The 18121-nt window shown below is 45.3% G+C and overlaps 1 protein-coding gene across 4 annotated transcripts in view; it reads right to left on the reverse strand.

Moving 5' to 3' along the window:
- Window positions 1-2411: 2411 nt before the first annotated feature.
- The window catches only part of sptb (spectrin, beta, erythrocytic), a 40523-nt gene continuing 24813 nt past the window's right edge, over window positions 2412-18121 (reverse strand). For 3 of the 4 annotated variants that reach the window (XM_062522309.1, XM_062522311.1, XM_062522313.1), the window contains 22 exons: window positions 16863-17622; window positions 16059-16261; window positions 14937-15027; window positions 14595-14741; window positions 13870-14133; window positions 13133-13357; window positions 12940-13029; window positions 12344-12628; window positions 11720-11850; window positions 11168-11372; window positions 10622-10845; window positions 9890-10040; window positions 8864-9108; window positions 8452-8590; window positions 7670-7754; window positions 7128-7324; window positions 6724-6797; window positions 6489-6555; window positions 5931-6190; window positions 5435-5608; window positions 5217-5259; window positions 2412-4958 (listed from right to left, as the gene is read on the reverse strand). In XM_062522309.1, coding sequence (XP_062378293.1) covers window positions 4767-4958; window positions 5217-5259; window positions 5435-5608; window positions 5931-6190; window positions 6489-6555; window positions 6724-6797; window positions 7128-7324; window positions 7670-7754; window positions 8452-8590; window positions 8864-9108; window positions 9890-10040; window positions 10622-10845; window positions 11168-11372; window positions 11720-11850; window positions 12344-12628; window positions 12940-13029; window positions 13133-13357; window positions 13870-14133; window positions 14595-14741; window positions 14937-15027; window positions 16059-16261; window positions 16863-17622 — 4252 coding nt within the window. In that variant the 3' untranslated portion in view covers window positions 2412-4766. The remainder of the gene's footprint in view (window positions 4959-5216; window positions 5260-5434; window positions 5609-5930; window positions 6191-6488; window positions 6556-6723; window positions 6798-7127; window positions 7325-7669; window positions 7755-8451; window positions 8591-8863; window positions 9109-9889; window positions 10041-10621; window positions 10846-11167; window positions 11373-11719; window positions 11851-12343; window positions 12629-12939; window positions 13030-13132; window positions 13358-13869; window positions 14134-14594; window positions 14742-14936; window positions 15028-16058; window positions 16262-16862; window positions 17623-18121) is intronic. The other variant, XM_062522312.1, reaches the window with a different exon arrangement.

An 18121-nucleotide genomic window follows, 5' to 3' on the forward strand; every position in this document is an offset into this window, starting at 1 on the left:
AAAAAGAAACATAACCTTTGGGTTCATACAAACACTCGTCCCAAAAACTTTGTGTGTCAAGTTGTTCTCCAGATATCACACTCAAGGTGGATTTTAACTTGACATTTCACCTTTCACTTCAACATTAAGTTCATACTGTTCACACCAAATTTCAATTGCGTCAAGCCGTTCTGGGACATAATGTGCAAAGCATGAGATATGGCTGTGACTTTTATTTTGACACACAGGAAACACTTCAACAGGATGTGTAGTTCAGGGAGAGCCAGATTGTATGCTTAGAAGCGGAGACAGTTGGATTCACAGTTGGATTCACAGTTGATGGTCTGTGCCAGTGTTCTGATTAGCCCAGGAACTAGGGGAGCTTAAAGAGTGCAGCTGGCTCTAGGCCATTATAACATCACAACCTCCATTCAAGTCTATGGAGGGAAAATTAGTTTTAGATAATCCCCTATTTCTCAAAAAGTTATCTTAAAAATCTGAAATGATAATTCTCTTGTCCAATTCCAGACCTACACAACAGGTCTGGAACAATCAACATGTCTGTATGCTACATTAGGCGGTTAGAGCTGCATTCATTTTTGAAAAGGTAAAAAGAAAAGGTTATAGTAATAACAAGAAGCCAGGAGATTTCAAGATAGGATTCTCTCCAGTATAATAATAATAATAATAATAATAATAATAATAATAAGCCAGGAGATTTCCAAAATAGTGGATTCCATCCATTATAACAAGGTGAAGGGACATTTACATGCGTTTTTCCCTTTTAATACTTTTCTCCCAGAGGCAGTAGCCTTTTTCTCCTTCTTCTTTCGGTTTATGACAGTTGACAACTCACTCTAATGGTGTATTACCGCCGATAACTGGGGTGTGGTACTTGAGTGTAATCTTTCAAAATATGAAACAAACAAATAAAACAAAACAAACAAAACCCAACAAATAAATAGATAACAACAACGTTCTATGAATTAGTCCTGTATTCCTCATACAGACAGATTTATGAACTTCTTTGTAAAATGTCCTCCAAGTTTAACCTTTACTCATTTTCTTGCAATTTTCGTCTTTCTTCTTTCTTCCTGATATTTAGGACAGTGTATAATCACATGTGCTATGGACTACCATAGAATTTACATTTGCCATCAGCATGCTTCATTAATAACAAAGTATTATTCAATCTTGTGTGTCCATACCTCGTTCTTGAAAACATGTCCTCCTCCTCCTTGAACACATCCACCTCCTTGCTTCTGTTCTGAATATTATAAAAATGTCTTCCACTGTCCAATAATGCTTGCCATATTCCCTCTACTTTGTTTTTAGCCATACTTTTAATTTCTGGTTGCTATAGTTTACCTGTATATCCTGCCTGCGAGGCAGTAGTCTACCTTAGGAGTTTTTAATGTATCTGGGGACAATATATACGTTTAGGGTGCGATTTGTAGAGGGGGGGGGGGGGTTCTATCCCTACCTCTGCTAAATTATTTTTAGTTGGGGGTGGGGGGGACTTTCAGGGGGACTTTTCAGGGGCACTATTCCCCTTGGATAGCAATGAATGCAATTAACTGATGCTAGCCTACTTAAACTCTTAAAATCGAATGATCTTTAGTGTCAGTATATCAGAGTAGACTATTCAGTACTGACAGATGGCGCATATTTCTAAATGCCATCATCAAACACATAAACAATGTAACATTTTAGTGTGGGAACTTGGACAGAGAAAACAGTGTCGAGCCAACTATGACACACGTTCAGAGAAGCTGTGTTTAGCAGTGCTAAAACACAATCTCTTGTTTTCACAAGGAACACACTACTATTCAAATTCTAAAGCTAATTGCCCTACAATGCACTCTGAGTCAGACTCATCAATGTATTACAGTAAAATGGTGGATGTGGTGTTTAGGAAAAGAGCTCTTCTCTTTCTGTAAACCAAGTTTGCCAATTTCAAAGAAAATACGCATCCATATCTGTAGAAAAAGGAAATTCAAGGCACTCTTCTTTTTCAAAAATATTTTAAAAGCCTCTCTGTCAATGGCTATTTGATGAAAGTAAAAGTAAAAACATGTAAATGAGTAGAGAAGCAACACAGAGAGAAGGGGATGGTCTGCACATTGTATAATGGCTCCAAAAATACTTTACTTGTCGACAGATCTTCATCAGACGAAGCAACACATCCTTATCTGTCTAACCCTGTTGCCATCAGTGGTTGTGTTAAATGCACTGCTCTATTTTGTTTTGTCATCATATACAGCATGCCCCATGCCGGATAAGTGATTGTGATTGGTGCCTGCATTTTTGGAACAATGGAAAATGGGTATCAGTGGACTCCTAACCAGACTGACCTGCAGAGCAAATTAAAATTAGTTGAAGTCTCCACACACACACACACACACACACGTGCACAAAATGAAGAGGCTTGCTTGTTTCTTCTCCAGATTGAAAGGTTTATTTGATAATTCCCAGGACCTGCTTTCCTCCTGTACTATAACCCTGTGCTTTTAGCATCTCTTTTTTAAATATTAAAAACTTGGCTTCAGAGTAGAAAATGCTGATGAAAAGAATGAAAGAAAATAAGGTGAGAATAAAAACAAACAATGAATGGTTTGTCCTGAAGAGTAATGTACAAAAAAGCTGCAGAGAAAAAGTAAATTAATTTGATAAAATATGAGATGACTGGATGAAGACTTGTTTCGTCTTCCTGAATTAACCCCATGGTTAAAAACACAGACCAATATGTTAACTTAAGGTAGGCAAAAGAGATGGTGAACTAGTTTTGCTCCAACAAACTTGCTTAACATCCTGAAGGGGCTTCAGGAAGTTCCTGAAGATATTCTTCTTATTCTTTTTTTCTGGTTTACTGCGCTGTGTCAGTAAACCAGACAGATACACAGATCAACTTTCCCCAAAACATTGGTTGCATATACTCCTGTTCAGTTTATGGATCCTGACTGACGCAAGACAGAAAAAAAAAGTGAGGGTGCAGAAAACTCTAAACTTGTATGGACATACTATTTGGAATAACTGGTGTGAAATTGTCTGACGTTATTAGGGTGGGATGAGAAGACCTCAACCAGGAAAAAAATACAGCTTTGATTTTTTTCTGTAGGGTATAAATGATCTTAATGCTAATGAAACATTTCTGTAATAGCTTGGTATTCATAAAGGTATTAATGATTAGATTAGCTAGTCCCCTATAAGAACAACAACAACAACAACAAAAAAAAAACAGTCCACAAAAGGACATTATTTTTCATGAGGGAGTTGAAAATGTAGCTACACCTTTCTCTTTCTATCAGTCTTTGGCACCTTGCAGCAACATCCTGATTGGCCTTCGCATCACTTCCTGTCTCTCCCTCATACATTCATTTTTCAACTCTATATTCTTTCCGTGTTCAGGCCACTGTTGTGCAGCTGGTATGGAACAGCAGCTCTCCGTTAAACTAGCCCATGGGGATCATCCTAACTTGTCCTGATTTCGAACTCTTTTCTCTCTCTCTCGCTTTTTCCTCTCTTCCTGTCTTTTAGCTGACTGCGTTCCTGTTCCCAGACTGAGTGGTATGTACTGGATGTGAGACAGTTAGTTGGACACCCATGCATAGATTTGCTGCCAGATTATGCAGGACAGCATCAGGTCCTTTCAAGAGGCTGACAGACAAGCCTGAGATTTCAAGATGGACATATTACCAGATCATAGCACCATTGTCGTATTCAGTAAATAAACTCAGTCATGCATTTGGTTAGATAAAAAAAAAACATAGGTATATGCATGATATGCAAGGTTTAATACAAAGTTCTTTAGAACAATTTGGTTATAATTCTAGCTTTTGTACAACACATTTAGTATTACTGTGTTTCAGCTTGTTTCTATATCTAACATATTGTTCATATTAAATCTCGACATTTGGAAAACATATAATTTGCGTAATTCCGGGTAAGATCCTTGTTCCCTGTTGCCTGGACTTGAGAGCAAACAGACATGAACATACTGTACGCTTTGAGTGGCTCTACTGCATACCTGCCTTTGTAATCGGTGTCCCCTGTTGTGCTTTATGACTATACAGTACTGTACAGTGATTTCCACTCACAACAACATCACCTGTTTGGCGAAACAGCATTGAAAAGACTACACCTTCTATATCCTAGCCCAATAGAGAGAATCAATGATAATCGGAGCTCAAGTCCTCCAGATGCAGAGAAGCACAGTATTACTGTTCACAACCATTTCTTTGTGGATTATAAGGCAGATTAAGAAACACCACTCTTTGACAAGGCTTTAAAATACAAGGTTACAAGTATATACTAAAAACATGCCCTAGAAGAGGAAGAAAGGGGGGAAAAAAGCAAATATTACAAATAATCTTTGGTTGAAGGTGAGTGGGCAGAGCATTCCTGTGCATTTGTGTTGTACTTGGTAACAAAGTGAATTTGGGTTGTGCCCAAAAGGAGAAAAAAAAAGTAAAAAAAGAAATAAAGAACAATCAAACAAGCGAAGAAACGAAACAAAACAAACAGAAAAGATCAGTGCTCACAGGCTTAAATACAGGCAGCAGTGTTGCATTGTCACTGAAATATCAGGAACATTACCTAATATGGATAATCCTTACAAATTATTATAATGTAAAAATAAAATATAGTTAGACAAATAGGAAAAAAATCATCTCATATTCCACTGACGGGTAGTTCATCTGAACCCGATCCCTGGCCAGAACAGCACCCTCTACTCTGGTGCTCTATCTGTGTCTGTCTATGACGATGCCCCCACGCCTCTCACTTGCTCACTTCTTCTTGGTGAAGAGACTGAACCTCTTCTCCTTGTCCTTCTTGGCGGAGGAGGCCTCGGGGATGGTGGATGAGGAGGGAGGGGGCAGGCTGCGGGCCCTGGAGGACCCTGAGGGCCCAGGGGCCTCCTCTTCTGCCAGGGAGAGGGTGGCTGCCCCCACAGAACGGGTCCATTTCTGGAGCTCATCCTACATGGGATGGGGAGAGAGCGAGCAGGGATGGTTAAAGAGGAGGTTCAAAGAGCTCTCACACAAGCTTTCTCATTTCCCTTCAAGACTCCATTTTAAAATGTTGAGAATTCTTATAAAATAATGTTTAAAAAAGAGAAGGGGTCAGATAAGAGGACAAAGCTGGCAAGCTATCTTCTGCATGTTTTAACAGACATTGATTGAATGATGTGTTGTCTAATTGAAGAGGTCATGAATGAATTAGTTGGCTGAACTTACCTCATCTTTACACTGGAACAGATACTCACTGCCATCTCCCACCCTTTTCAATACAGTAGAAAATATGAAGAAGTTAGTAAGAAGATCAGGGAAGAAGCAGGAGAAAAGAGAACAAATGTGAAATGTTATTGTCCACAAACAGAAAAATCCATAACCCACAGTCCAGAATCAGATATCGTATTTAAGAGTTGTCTTTCTGTTGGACAAATGCTTCTTACCGTAGCTTGAAGACCTGCTTCTTCTTCTTGTAGTTGCTCACAATCTCACAGGAAGCGTTGCTGAGTAGCAGGGGGTCTTCACCGTGGAATGTGACACCATGACCAAAGCTCTTGGCATCTTTGTAGAAAGAAAGCTGCCCTGGCTTCAGCACACAGTACAGGTTGTTCCAGGACCTGAGAGGACAATAGAAAAGCAAAAGAAAATGAATGAATGAATGAATGAATGAATGAATGAATAAATAAATACATATTTCTAATCCACAATGAATAAATGAAAGTGAACACATGTCCTGTGTGACACAAAATGTTTGAAGCACCTCTGTCATAGCACGTTTGATAAACGTCCTGGCTATGAAGGTAAATAATGCATACTCAGTTTACGAGGTTGTTCTTTTTCAGCAGTGATGAATTCGATTATGGCATAAAACACCGCAACCCAAAAGCCGATTCCCATTAAAAATGCGCAGAGCATGGTGACTGAGCAACAGACACAAACCTGTTGGAGGCCTTCTTGCCCGCCGGCTCCAGCTCGTGCTTGCGTGTCAGGATGCCCTCCAGGATGACGGCCTGTGTCCTGGGCGGTTCTGCGGGCAGTGTCTGGGCCTTCTCAGGCTCTCTGCTGATGGCCTGGCTGGACACGGACGGGTCCAGCTCGATGGAGGCGCTCTCGTGCATCTCCGAGACCATGGGCACGGTGGAGTCGCCCACGGTGCCCTCTGTGTGACCCGAGGTTGGCTCCACTGCAGCCGAGGCAGTCTATAAACAAACACACACACACACACACACACACACACACACACACACACACACACACACACACACACACACACACACACACACACACACACGCACACACACACACAAAACATGCAGACAGATTTTTAGTTTAATGTCTAATTAAAAAACTTGAACATTGATTATGCGTTTCCTTGTAATTACTTATGCAATTTAATGAGCAGCTAAAATTGATAATATAGCGGAAACTCTGCTCTGAAATTATGCCAATCCAATAAAACATTCAGGGCTAAAGACAAGGTCCACCAACAGTTCTTACCATTGACTGCTCTTCTATTGTATAAAGCTGGGAGGAATCCTCCACAAATCCTGTGTCTTCCCTCCTGCTGACAGGGAAACAAGTTTATAAGGAGAGTAATATATGTTGGTGTTAGCGTTTCTGTATGTGTGTGTGTGTGTGTGCGCGCACGCGCGCGCGTGTGTGTGTGTGTGTGTGTGTGTGTGCATGCATGTATGTTTGTGCTTCTGTGTGTGTTTGTGTGAGAGAGATTTACCTGGTATCCTTATCCTCTTCTGTCATGTACTGCTGCATCTCCTGTTGCTGCTTCCTAATATCCAGCAATTCAAGCTGACAGAAGGAAAGAGACAAAGACGCCGGCCTGTTACCAATAAATATTTCACACAATGCACTCTCACAGACTTGCAAACACACACACAAACAAACGCACAGACATTTAATATTTAAACTGGTATTTCTGGCATTTCAGAGAGTAGATATAATGTTCACAAACACACACAAACACAAACACACACACACACACACTCACAAAGTTGATGCTTTATTTGATTTTATGCATTTCGATCATTCCATGTGTATCAGTTCCACACGCACACACACACACACACACACACACACACACACACACACACACACACAACACACACTGGCCTTCCTTACCGTGGTGAGGCGCTCCAGAGCGGAGAAGCGCTCCTCCCAGGCGGCGGTGGACTTCTCGAAGGCCTCGTGCCTCTTGAGCAGCTTCTCCACCTCGTCCACGGTGAGGCCCAGGTCCCGGCTGGCCACGTACGGCTCCTGGGCCACCAGCCAGGCCTCCGCCACCGACGCGTCACGCGCAAACTGGCACACCTCCAACACTGGGGGACACCACACACACACACACACACACACACACACAACAAGGGCCGTGAGAAAGGTGTGGAGGGTACAGGGGTCAGGAATGACCTTTTTGAAGGTCAATTCAAGCCACTGAAAGTACATTTTTAGTGCCTCTCAGACTACCAGACTATTGTTCTGCCTTGTATTCAGTATGTGTGTGTGTGTGTGTGTGTGTGTGTGTGTGTGTGTGTGTGTGTTTGTGAGTGAATGTGGGCTTCTGAGCTTCTGTACGTGAATTCTGAAAAGGGGCCTGTGTGTGTGTGTGTGTGTAGGGGGGTGGGTGGATGTGTGTGTATGGATGGGATTAAAAGTATTGATCTCACATAATCTGAGCCAATCCCATCGGTCGTCCCACTTGAGCATCATCTCTTTCTTCTTCTCCATCATCTGCAGTAGCTTCTCTTTGATCTGAGACGAGACATGAGCACGTGTCTTAACAGGGAGACAGAGAGACAGAGCAAGCAGCCACACTCCTGCAGCATAACAAGGCCAGTCTGTCTGGTCCAGGTCACAGAACCTTTCTGGACACAACAAGTGATCAATGTAAGGATACCAGCCTGCCAGAGTTCAGAAATAGCTAGGGAGGGGGGGGGGGTGTTGGGGTGAGGGCTCATGGAACTTTCTGTTTTTAAACAAGCTATTCCAGCACACAGACACACATGACAGGAATTGGGGAGGGAATGCACTACTGTGCAGTAGCTGACTATAGTGCTGACTGTCGCTGCTCTCATGGGCCCATGTCAGATCTAGGGCACATAGGCATCCTTAGACACTCAAATCTGCCACATCATATTTTCAGTGGGAACTTCTGTAGTAAAAGTCTGAGTCATCTCTTAACAGAGATACAATTCTGTTGATATTCTGCTGAGAAGCCCTTCTGGTTTGCCAGAACATTTTCCCTGTCACATCAATTCTGCTGCCATGCCTTGTGTAGCAGGCACATGTTTGTCATACCACTAAACGGAACTTGCCCATGAAGGTGACAACGTCCTGAGTTGTAATGACATTGAGTTTTCTGAATCGTTTACTGACAGATTGAATGGCCGCAGCGATGTTTTGACATTCCATGCCGTACGGCAACCTTTGACCGGCTCTGACCCCTCACCTCGGCGGAATCGCGGTGTTTGCGAGCTAACAGTGCCCGGCCAAGGTCGGCACATTCCGTGAACTTTGGCACCCGAGTTTCCATTTCGGAACGGATGCCCTGGTGGTACTTCATCAGGAGCTCCACAGAGGACACATCCCTGAGAAGAGAAGAGAAGAGAAGAGAAGAGAAGAGAAGAGAAGAGAAGAGAAGAGAAGAGACGAGAAGAGAAGAGAAGAGAAGAGAAGAGAAGAGAAGAGACGAGAAGAGAAGAGAAGAGAAGAGAAGAGAAGAGAAGATGGAACCAGAGAAGGAGAGTCAAGGGTGGGTCAAAACAAAAAAATACCACTGCCTGTGACATGGACCCACATTCATCATAACAAAACCATCCATCCCTGACCCCCTCCTCTCAGACAGGCCTTGCCCCTCTCACCTGGGCTTCTCCTGGGTCTCGATCTGCTGGATGATGCTCTCCATCCAGGCCATCAGGTCCCTGACCATGGTGAAGAAGCGGAACTTGTCTGCCGTGTCCACCAGCTGGGCGCGCCGGCCATCGCAGGCGTCCAGCAGGCCCTTCCAGGCCTCCATCACCTCCTTCTCCGTGGCCTGGATGGCTGTGGCCTGGTCGCCCGCGTACTGGGCGTGTAGCCTAGCGGCGGTCTCCTGGAACTGCTGGACCTAGTGGGGGAGGTGGAACAAAAAGGATGGTTTATTAGCATGTTTTAAATTAGTAATTTTATATACCTGATTGATTTTTTTTCTATATCAAATGTTTATTTTATTTGCAATAAATTCCTTTTGTTTGTATCTAAAACAAATTAAACTGGAATAGTGAATATCATTTCTCTCCAGTTTAATAGATCTGAACCATTTTCATTTTTTGATATTCACTTGCAAATAATAATTCCTCTTGAAATGAAAATGGATAACAATGTTATTTTTTTTTTGTGTGTAATAGCATTCCTCCTCTGACAATCACCTTACAGCAAAACCTAGCTTGAGACTGTAGTGAGAAACCTGGGAAGCAGTGTAGTGTGGTCAGGGCCCAGGGGGGTATACCTGTTTGCCCTGTGTAGTGTGGTCAGGGGTATACCTGTTTGCCCTGTGTAGTGTGGTCAGGGGTATACCTGTTTGCCCACTGCCCAGTGTAGTGTGGTCAGGGGTATACCTGTTTGCCCACTGCCCAGTGTAGTGTGGTCAGGGGTATACCTGTTTGCCCTGTGTACTGTGGTCAGGGGTATACCTGTTTGCCCATTGCCCAGTGTACTGTGGTCAGAGGTATACCTGTTTGCCCAGTGTAGTGTGGTCAGGGGTATACCTGTTTGCCCAGTGTAGTGTGGTCAGGGGTATACCTGTTTGCCCTGTGTAGTGTGGTCAGGGGTACAGTATACCTGTTTGCCCAGTGTAGTGTGGTCAGGGGTATACCTGTTTGCCCAGTGTAGTGTGGTCAGGGGTATACCTGTTTGCCCAGTGTACTGATGTCCCTCTCGAAAGCAGCGTGCATGCGGTGGAAGGACTCGGCCTTGCTGAAGTCCTCTCCCACATCCTCAGGAATATCATTCTGCTTCTCCTGGATCTGAGCCACCAGCTCCTTTCCATCGTAAAAGTACCTGACAGCAGACACGACAGCACATTACATGACCAGTGACCCATGCACAACTATGCGGTATCAAACTAAAATAATGACAGTGGCAGACAACACTTTTGGACCACAACATCACTGCTCTCCCTCCAGGGAGATTAATGGAGTTTGGAACAATTTTCCAGAGCTACTAAAAAGACCGGAGGAAATTGACTAAATTAATCTACACTTATGACAAACCATATATTTTGGCAAGGGAACATGATTGGAAAAATCGGATGAGTGAGCATTAAAAGTTAATGACAATAGATAAAACATAATGACCTGTAAATGATACAGCTATTAGTGTCACAGTTTTGTTGAGTTTTGTGGCTGTTCATAAAGTCTAGATTCACTTTTACAACACATTTTATATGATGATCCATTTTCCTTCTGCACAGTCACATTCGGTGACACATTTGATCATGTTCAAAGTGTACTGTGTACATTTCATATACTACCTTCTACATACTAATGACAATCACAATGTGATGTGATATGAGCAATTAAGTTACAAATAACATTTGCATCACAGTGGATTTTTGTCATTCATCAGATGGTCTGACATACTTGAGCAGGTCGTAGGAGGCCGTGAGGAGCTGTGCTCGAGTGTCGATGAGCTCCAGCAGGTCAGCCCAGCTCTCGTTGACGTTGTCCTTCCACTCGGCCAGCGCGGCGGCCTCCGTGTGTCCGCCCTCAATCAGCTGGTCGATGATCTGGTTGACCGAGTCCACGCGATCCTGACCCATGGAGCCCGTCTCCCGAGCAAAGTCCCTGAACTTATCTCGCAGGATCTAAGGGTAGTAGGACAATCATGATGGAACAATTATAATTACTGGTGCAAACATACATCAACAACGATGGGGATGAAGTGGAACAGAAGATACTATATGCTTAATTTATGTTTTTTTTCTTAAAGAGGTGTCAATGTTTTTATATATAATCACAAATTGTGTAATGGCAAGAGAACTTAATTTTGCTCAATGAATAAAAAGTATTCATTGTATTCTAAACATGGCAAGATATTGCATAGTGAAATGCACTTCTTTAAATGGTGATCTCTACATATGAATGTACATTTAGCTAAAAAAAAAAGTGATGAGGGTTGGTGCGTACAGAGACGTGGTCGAGGTCCTGTCCCATTTCCTGTGAGGAGGCGGTGACATCGCGCTCGGCGATCCACTGCATCAGGTCCTCCACCTCACGACTGAGCAGGAAGTGATGATAAGCATGGTCCAGCTTCTTCCTGCGGTCCTCGGCCAGCTCCTTCAGCCCAGCGTACTGCTTGTCCACCTGACCCTGTCTACGAAGGATGGCCTCACTGCAAAAGCAAAGTGATGAAAACAGGGACGGACAGGGAGAGAGTTGATGTGTGGCATACACAATCAATATCCAATACAATTCAACAGTCAACAGCATGTTTGTCTTCCTTTGTTTTCAAGTTTTTACTATTTCAATAAGAGTTCTGAGCTAAAAGTGTACAGAAGACATACAGTACAGACTAGTACAGTATATCTAGGGCATGTAAAGTATCAGTGCATTGATATCCCATTTTCACATCAACTAATGTGATTTGAGTGTGTGTGTGTGTGTGTGTGTGTGTGTGTGTGTGTGTGTGTGTGTGTGTGTGTGTGTGTGTGTGTGTATGTGTGGGTGTGTACTGCATACCCATCTGGATGATCCTCTGCCATCATCTTGTGGGCACGGTCTGCCAGGTTCCGCATGGAGTCGGCGTAGTCATCCACAACCTGCTTTAGGATGAGGTGCCTCTTCAGCATCACCATGGCACTCTGCTCATCCTGTGGGAACAGATGAGAGAAGAGAGAGAGAGAGAGAGAGAGAGAGAGAGAGAGAGAGAGAGAAAGAAGAGAGAGAGAGAGAGAGATACTTTAGCCACATACTGTAGAATAGAACCAGAATCTTTATGATTCATAATCCATTCAGGCATTATGGCCACTTTATACACCATAACCTCTCAAAGATGGTCTTCCCACTGCAGACAGAGACAGTTAGGCATCCCTGTGCAACACAGTTACAGGGCATATGGATGAGACATGGACTGCCATAGCTGTGTGGTTACATATTTTAACAGTGTCAAGGGGGTCGTAACAAATTACAGCTAAACACATTACTGCAATCACATCTCATTAATATGTAACTCAGTAATGCAACACATTCGTTATCTATGAGATATGATTAAGTGTGACCATCACTACTCCTCAGTGTTGTCTGCATAGCCACACCTCCCTGTCTCCTCCTCCTTCTCTTCCTCCTCCTCCTCCTCCTCCTCACCTTGGCCTTCTCATCGGCGATCATGTACAGCTCCTGCTCCCCGATCCAGGCCTCGGCCTCCTCGGCGTCGTTGAAGTACTGCTGCGCCTCGTTGGAGCCGTCCAGCCGCTGGCGCCGCTTGGTCATCTCGTCCTGCAGGTGCGCCCACGCCCCCTCCAGCTCCTTGGCGTGCTCGCGGATCCGCTCCGCCTCCGGGCCGCCCTCGGCCGCTGCCGCCATGCGCCGGCCGCGCTCCTGGACCTCGTCCACCCGCGGCTGGTGACCCTCAATCTCCCTCTGCAGCGTCTGGAGTGGACAATGACATGAGGCCGTAAGTATCAGCTAATAACAATAATATTTGTAATAAATGATCACTGATGCTCAGTTCCCAGTTAGAATGCATCATAAGGAACATGCATGTTACTGCATTATCTGATGTCTGATTCGAACATTATGGACTTCTGAAAACCATCAAGGGCAAAGGTATACTGCAGGGCTGTATACTGCTTCCTGAACTTATTAAATCTGCTGTTATTCAGTGGGATTCAATAGAGCTGCTATCCAATGGGATTCAAAAGAGCTGTTATTCAATGGAATGGAAGAGGAGAGGGCCTCACCTGGTTCTTCTTCATGAGGAGCTGGACTGACTGGAGATTGTTGCCATGCTCCTGAGACATCGCCTGCGGTAACCTCTCTTCCACCCATAGCTACAGCACAATCACACACACACACACACACACACAGACTGTTATTTCCAGTCCCAAGAAGAGAAACGGCAATGTTCGACGTTCCAGACGTCAATCGACTCACGATCTCATCCGCGGCGTCCCTGTAGAACTGGTGCACGGCCTTGGCGGCCTCCAGCTTGCCGCGGCGCTGGGCGAGGGGGGTGAGAACCTTCTGGAACTCCGTCTGCAGGGCCTGCTGCTCGGCCTCCATCTCGGGCCGGTCCTCCCTGAGCGGCGCGTGCTTCTGCACGGCCTCCTGGAGCTCGGCCAGCTCGCGGCCCCGGTCCCGCACCTGGTTCTCCGTCAGCTACGCCAACACACAGGGGTCAGCAGTGGGTCAGCAGTGGGTCAGAGGGAGTCAAGCGAGTCGTGTGGATGTACATGGTAATGCATGCACGTGAAGTCAGGGAAACAAATACACGCACGAACACACACACACACAAACAACAAAAACACACACGCACGCACGCACACACGCACGCACGCACGCACGCACGCACGCACGCACGCACGCACACACACACACACGTACAGCACACACACAATAACACAGTCACACAGATACTCATTCATCCGCTTAGTCACTTGGCTGTTCCAGACTTGTTATTGTCAGAATGTGTTCCATATTTTGTCATACTGTATTTCACTCATATCCGCATGGATACTCACCTGAATTTCTATTTCTGTGACTCACACAAATATGTGTAAACATATGCTACAGTAATACATGCTCAAACTCTCCCTATCTCTTTCTTGTTCTCTCTCTCTCTCTCTCTCTTTCACACACACACACACACACACACACACACTGCCCCATACCTGATGCTTCTTGAGCTGCCTGTTGGCGCTGGCCAGGTCCTTGACCTCGTCGTCTCCCTGGAGCTCGTTGTGCAGCTCGCCCAGCCACTTCTTCATGTCGTCCAGGCTCTGGTCGTACAGCTCGGAGCGGTTGGCGTCGAACAGCAGCCGGGCCTTGTCCTGCGTGGTGGACTCCAGCTTGTCCCACAGCTCGTGGAGCTGGGCCAGGCGCTCCGTCACGATGGGCTCAAACTCGGGCTTGGACTCCATCAGCTCGTGGCCCTCCTGAAGGGACACGCATTACAAGAGGTCAGGGAAAAGCACAGGTGATGCACACAGGTAGGCAGGAAGCGGGAGGTTTTCACTCACAACAAGGACAGCAACAGATACAAATCAGATCAAATTATTTATTTTTTTCTATAGATTATAATCATAACACATGAACAAGATGGACTTTGGTCCATTGGGCTCTAGGAGAGAGAGGTTGGATAGAACTTATGTTCAGGTATACTCTCAGTTTGTCTGTAATCTACTTGCATATTATCACTACGAACATACCTCTCACTTACTGTGAATATAATATTTGCAGAAACAAAACAATTCTAACATAACTAATTGATAAATGTCGGGCTCTGCAAGACTTGGAGTATACAGTACATATACAATACAATACATTCTGGGATAAATTACACACACACGCACGCATGCACACACTCTCTCACATACACACAAACACAAACACACACCTGGTCAATCTTATTGAGCCAGTCTTTGTTGGAGGCCAACTCAGCCATGAAGGCCTGGTGCTTCTGCCACTTGCTGTGGAGGTTCCTGGCCTCGTCATACGACGTGTCCTGAGCGGTGAGCATCTTCTCATTTATCCACAATGTGAGCTAAATACATGAGAAAGAGAGAGAGAGAGAGAGAGAGAGAGAGAGAGAATAAAGGGAAGAACAGAATTAAGAACAAGAAGAAGATGGAAAGAGAAGTGGTAAATTGAGGTACAGAATATAATAATTAACTTCAGAATATTGTAGAGTATAGTAGTATAGTGGGATTATGGATTTTGAAAGAGGAAAGTCACTTACATCCTGAGTATTCTGAAGGAACTCTTGAAGGTCCCGGTTGTCTTTCAATTTGCCTGAAACCTCTATCGCCTTCCTTCGATTTTTGTTGTATCTGCAAATGGAAGATACACACACAAATGCAAGCACACACACACACAGAGAGAGAGAGAGAGAGAGAGAGAGAGAGAGAGAGACAAAGGACGATCAACACTCTAAAAAAATTTATCCGTCAACAAACAAACAAGCATCCAAATCATTTGACTCTTTCGCTAATGTACACAAACACCAACCTGTCATGTGCTCTTCCCCTGACCTCCTCTGGAGCTAAGGGAGGACTATATTACCCGGGGAGAGTATCTCTCTCTCTCTCTCTCTCTCTCTCTCCCTCTCTCTCTCCCTCTCTCTCTCTCTCTCTCTCTCTCTCTCTCTCTCTCTCAGAAGGGATCGATATGCATCAGGAGGCACCTCCTCTCAGTGGAGGAGAAGATCCAGACAGACTCTGGCTAATGGATGGTTTCCCTCCTCCTCCTCCTCCTCCTCCTCCCATGTCAAGGCCCATGGATCCCTGCTGATCCAGCACTAGTAATGCACTGAGCCACGGCTCTGACTGACTGCGCTCGTTAGCAGTAAGTGCGGATGAGACACTGAGCGGCTCTCTGCGGCTGGAGCAGCCGAGGCCTTGTCCAGTGTCACAGTGAAATTTAAGGGCGAGAAGAACAGTAGTTGTTCCAGTCTGTGTTTTGGCAAGAGAACATGCTGGTGGGACAACTGACTAGATCTCTGAAGAAGAACAGTGATGTCAGTACTCTAGAACCAAGGCTTCTGAGTACCATGTAGGGGTGGGGAGGATGTGTTATGAAAATGTCACTTCACGGAACAACGGAACAGCGGAACAATGGAAAACCAGGGCATAAAGTCTGAACAGGAACGCAGGAATATATAGAGGGCTATTGCTTCAATGAACTTCTTACAATCAGCTACAATGAAGACATGCGGACTGTCTTTGGTGCATAAAAGACATTTGTTACCAGTCACATTTTTAAATTCTATCAGTTCTTTGACATAAATCTCCCTTACATTTGAAACTCTTGTTTTATGGTAAATGGTTGCTACTAAAAAGTCATCATAAAAGCCCAGACTGACCTGTCCTGGATGGAGTCCATCTTGTCTTTCACCTTCGGTGCATAGAGGTTCCCGCTGTCCACTAGTCTCTGTCCACTGTCCAGCGTGCTGATGATTTTCTCTTCGTTGGCGTCCATGGTGCTCACAAAGTCCTCGTGCTTCTTCAGGGCCTTCTCTGCTCCGTCCATAGTGTCTGCCCGGTCAAGATGGGCCAAGGTGTACTCCTAATGTGCATACACAGATACACACACACGCACGCACGCACACACACACACACGCACACACACACACAGACCCATATCCACACCAACACCCACAAACACCCACCCACAAACACAGAACCACACACACACACACACACACACACACACACACACACACACACACACACACACACACACACACACACATACACACACACACACACACACACACACACTTTGAATATAAATATAATAACAACTGAAAACTTGATCAAAAGGAATAATGAAAGACATCTTTGAACATGTAGGGCAATAAATGTTTCAGGGAATTCTCATTCAGAACAGTCCCAGCCTCGGAGAAAAAAAGACATAAATCCTGCATTCCACTAATTATCCACATTCTATCCGGCATGTTTACTTTATGTGTCTTGGAGTCACATACTGTATGCCACCAATTCAGTCATACAGTAATGGAACAACTGGCTATATTTAGTAAAGTCTGTTTACTGTTTATATATCCACAATTAAAATACATTTTCTGTATTTTGTAAAAAAAGAAACCTTCCATGTTACTACTGTGTTTCATAAAACCTTACACCTTTCTTCAAACAAATGTTCCAACCTGATTGTTGAGGACAGCGTCCACTTGCTTGGCGTCCCTCATGAACTGCTGGAAGCCCAGGCCCTGGTCCAGGAAGTTCTTGCGGCTGTCCCACATCTTGTGCAGCTCGTCCCAGCCCTTGTCCAGGCCCTTGAGCCTCTGCTCCAGCTGCTGGTACTGCGGGTCGTCCTCCTGGCCCCGCGTGACGGCCGCGCCCGTGTCCCTCACCTGGTGGTAGTCCTCCTCGTGGCCGTCCATGTCGGCGCGCACGGCGTCGTGCAGGCTCAGCAGCTCCTCGGCCTCGGGCAGGCCGCCGGGCATCTCCTCGGACGCGATGGCCTTCTGCGTCTTGAACAGCCACGCCTGGAAGTCGTCCATGTCCTGCAGGAAGGTCTGCAGCTTGCTGACCTCGCCCAGCGAGTCCTCGCGGTCCTTCAGCGTGCGCTTGAGCGCGTCCCAGGCCGCGTCCAGCGACGCCAGGCGCTCGCGGATGCGGCCGGCGCTCTCCGGGTGGTCCCGGGCCAGCCGCTCGGCCTCGTCGCGCAGCGAGGCCAGCTTGTCCTGGATGGCGGCCAGGTCGCGCTCCATGCCGAAGAGCTTGCGCTGGATGGTCATGACGGCGGCCAGGTCGTTGCCCAGGTCCTGCGTGGACTCGATGACGCGCGTCTTGTCCTTGATCCACGACTCCGTCTCGCCGCAGTCCAGCCCGTAGTTGTGCAGGCTGAGGGCCAGGTCCACCTTGTGCTTCTTGTCCTCCACCATGGCCTTGAAGGCCGCCCACCTGAGATGATAGAGTTACGAGAACACACATGAGCGACTCAAGTCACACAAGCACACAGCAGTCACATCAGTCACACAAACACCAGCCAACAAGACAAGACAGGCAAAGTAATAACAGCGGAGCAGAGGTATTTCAATTGAAGAAATAAAAACTCATTAGTGATTGTGTATCAATCCATAATACATGGCAAGAGCATAACCAATGCAATGAGCACAAACTGAAGGCACTTTGGTATACTCTGCTGAAAATCACTAGTGGCACTGTGCACTACTTAAGCACTACAGTAATAATGCAACAGTTCCATTTACAACCAATCAAGTTTAAAGACATCAAATTGTGTTCTCATTTGTTCCTCCTCCAGCTCCCCAACAAAAATAGTTATTGGTGTCTACTATCACCAAGCAATGGGAAATGTCACTCCAGGTTGAGCAAGGCACAAGTGAGGCTATATGTGAATACAGGAATGTTTATACCATTACTCACTTCTCCTCACATTACA

Source organism: Sardina pilchardus, chromosome 20, assembly GCF_963854185.1.
Source record: "Sardina pilchardus chromosome 20, fSarPil1.1, whole genome shotgun sequence".
Taxonomy (NCBI): Eukaryota; Metazoa; Chordata; class Actinopteri; order Clupeiformes; family Clupeidae; genus Sardina; species Sardina pilchardus.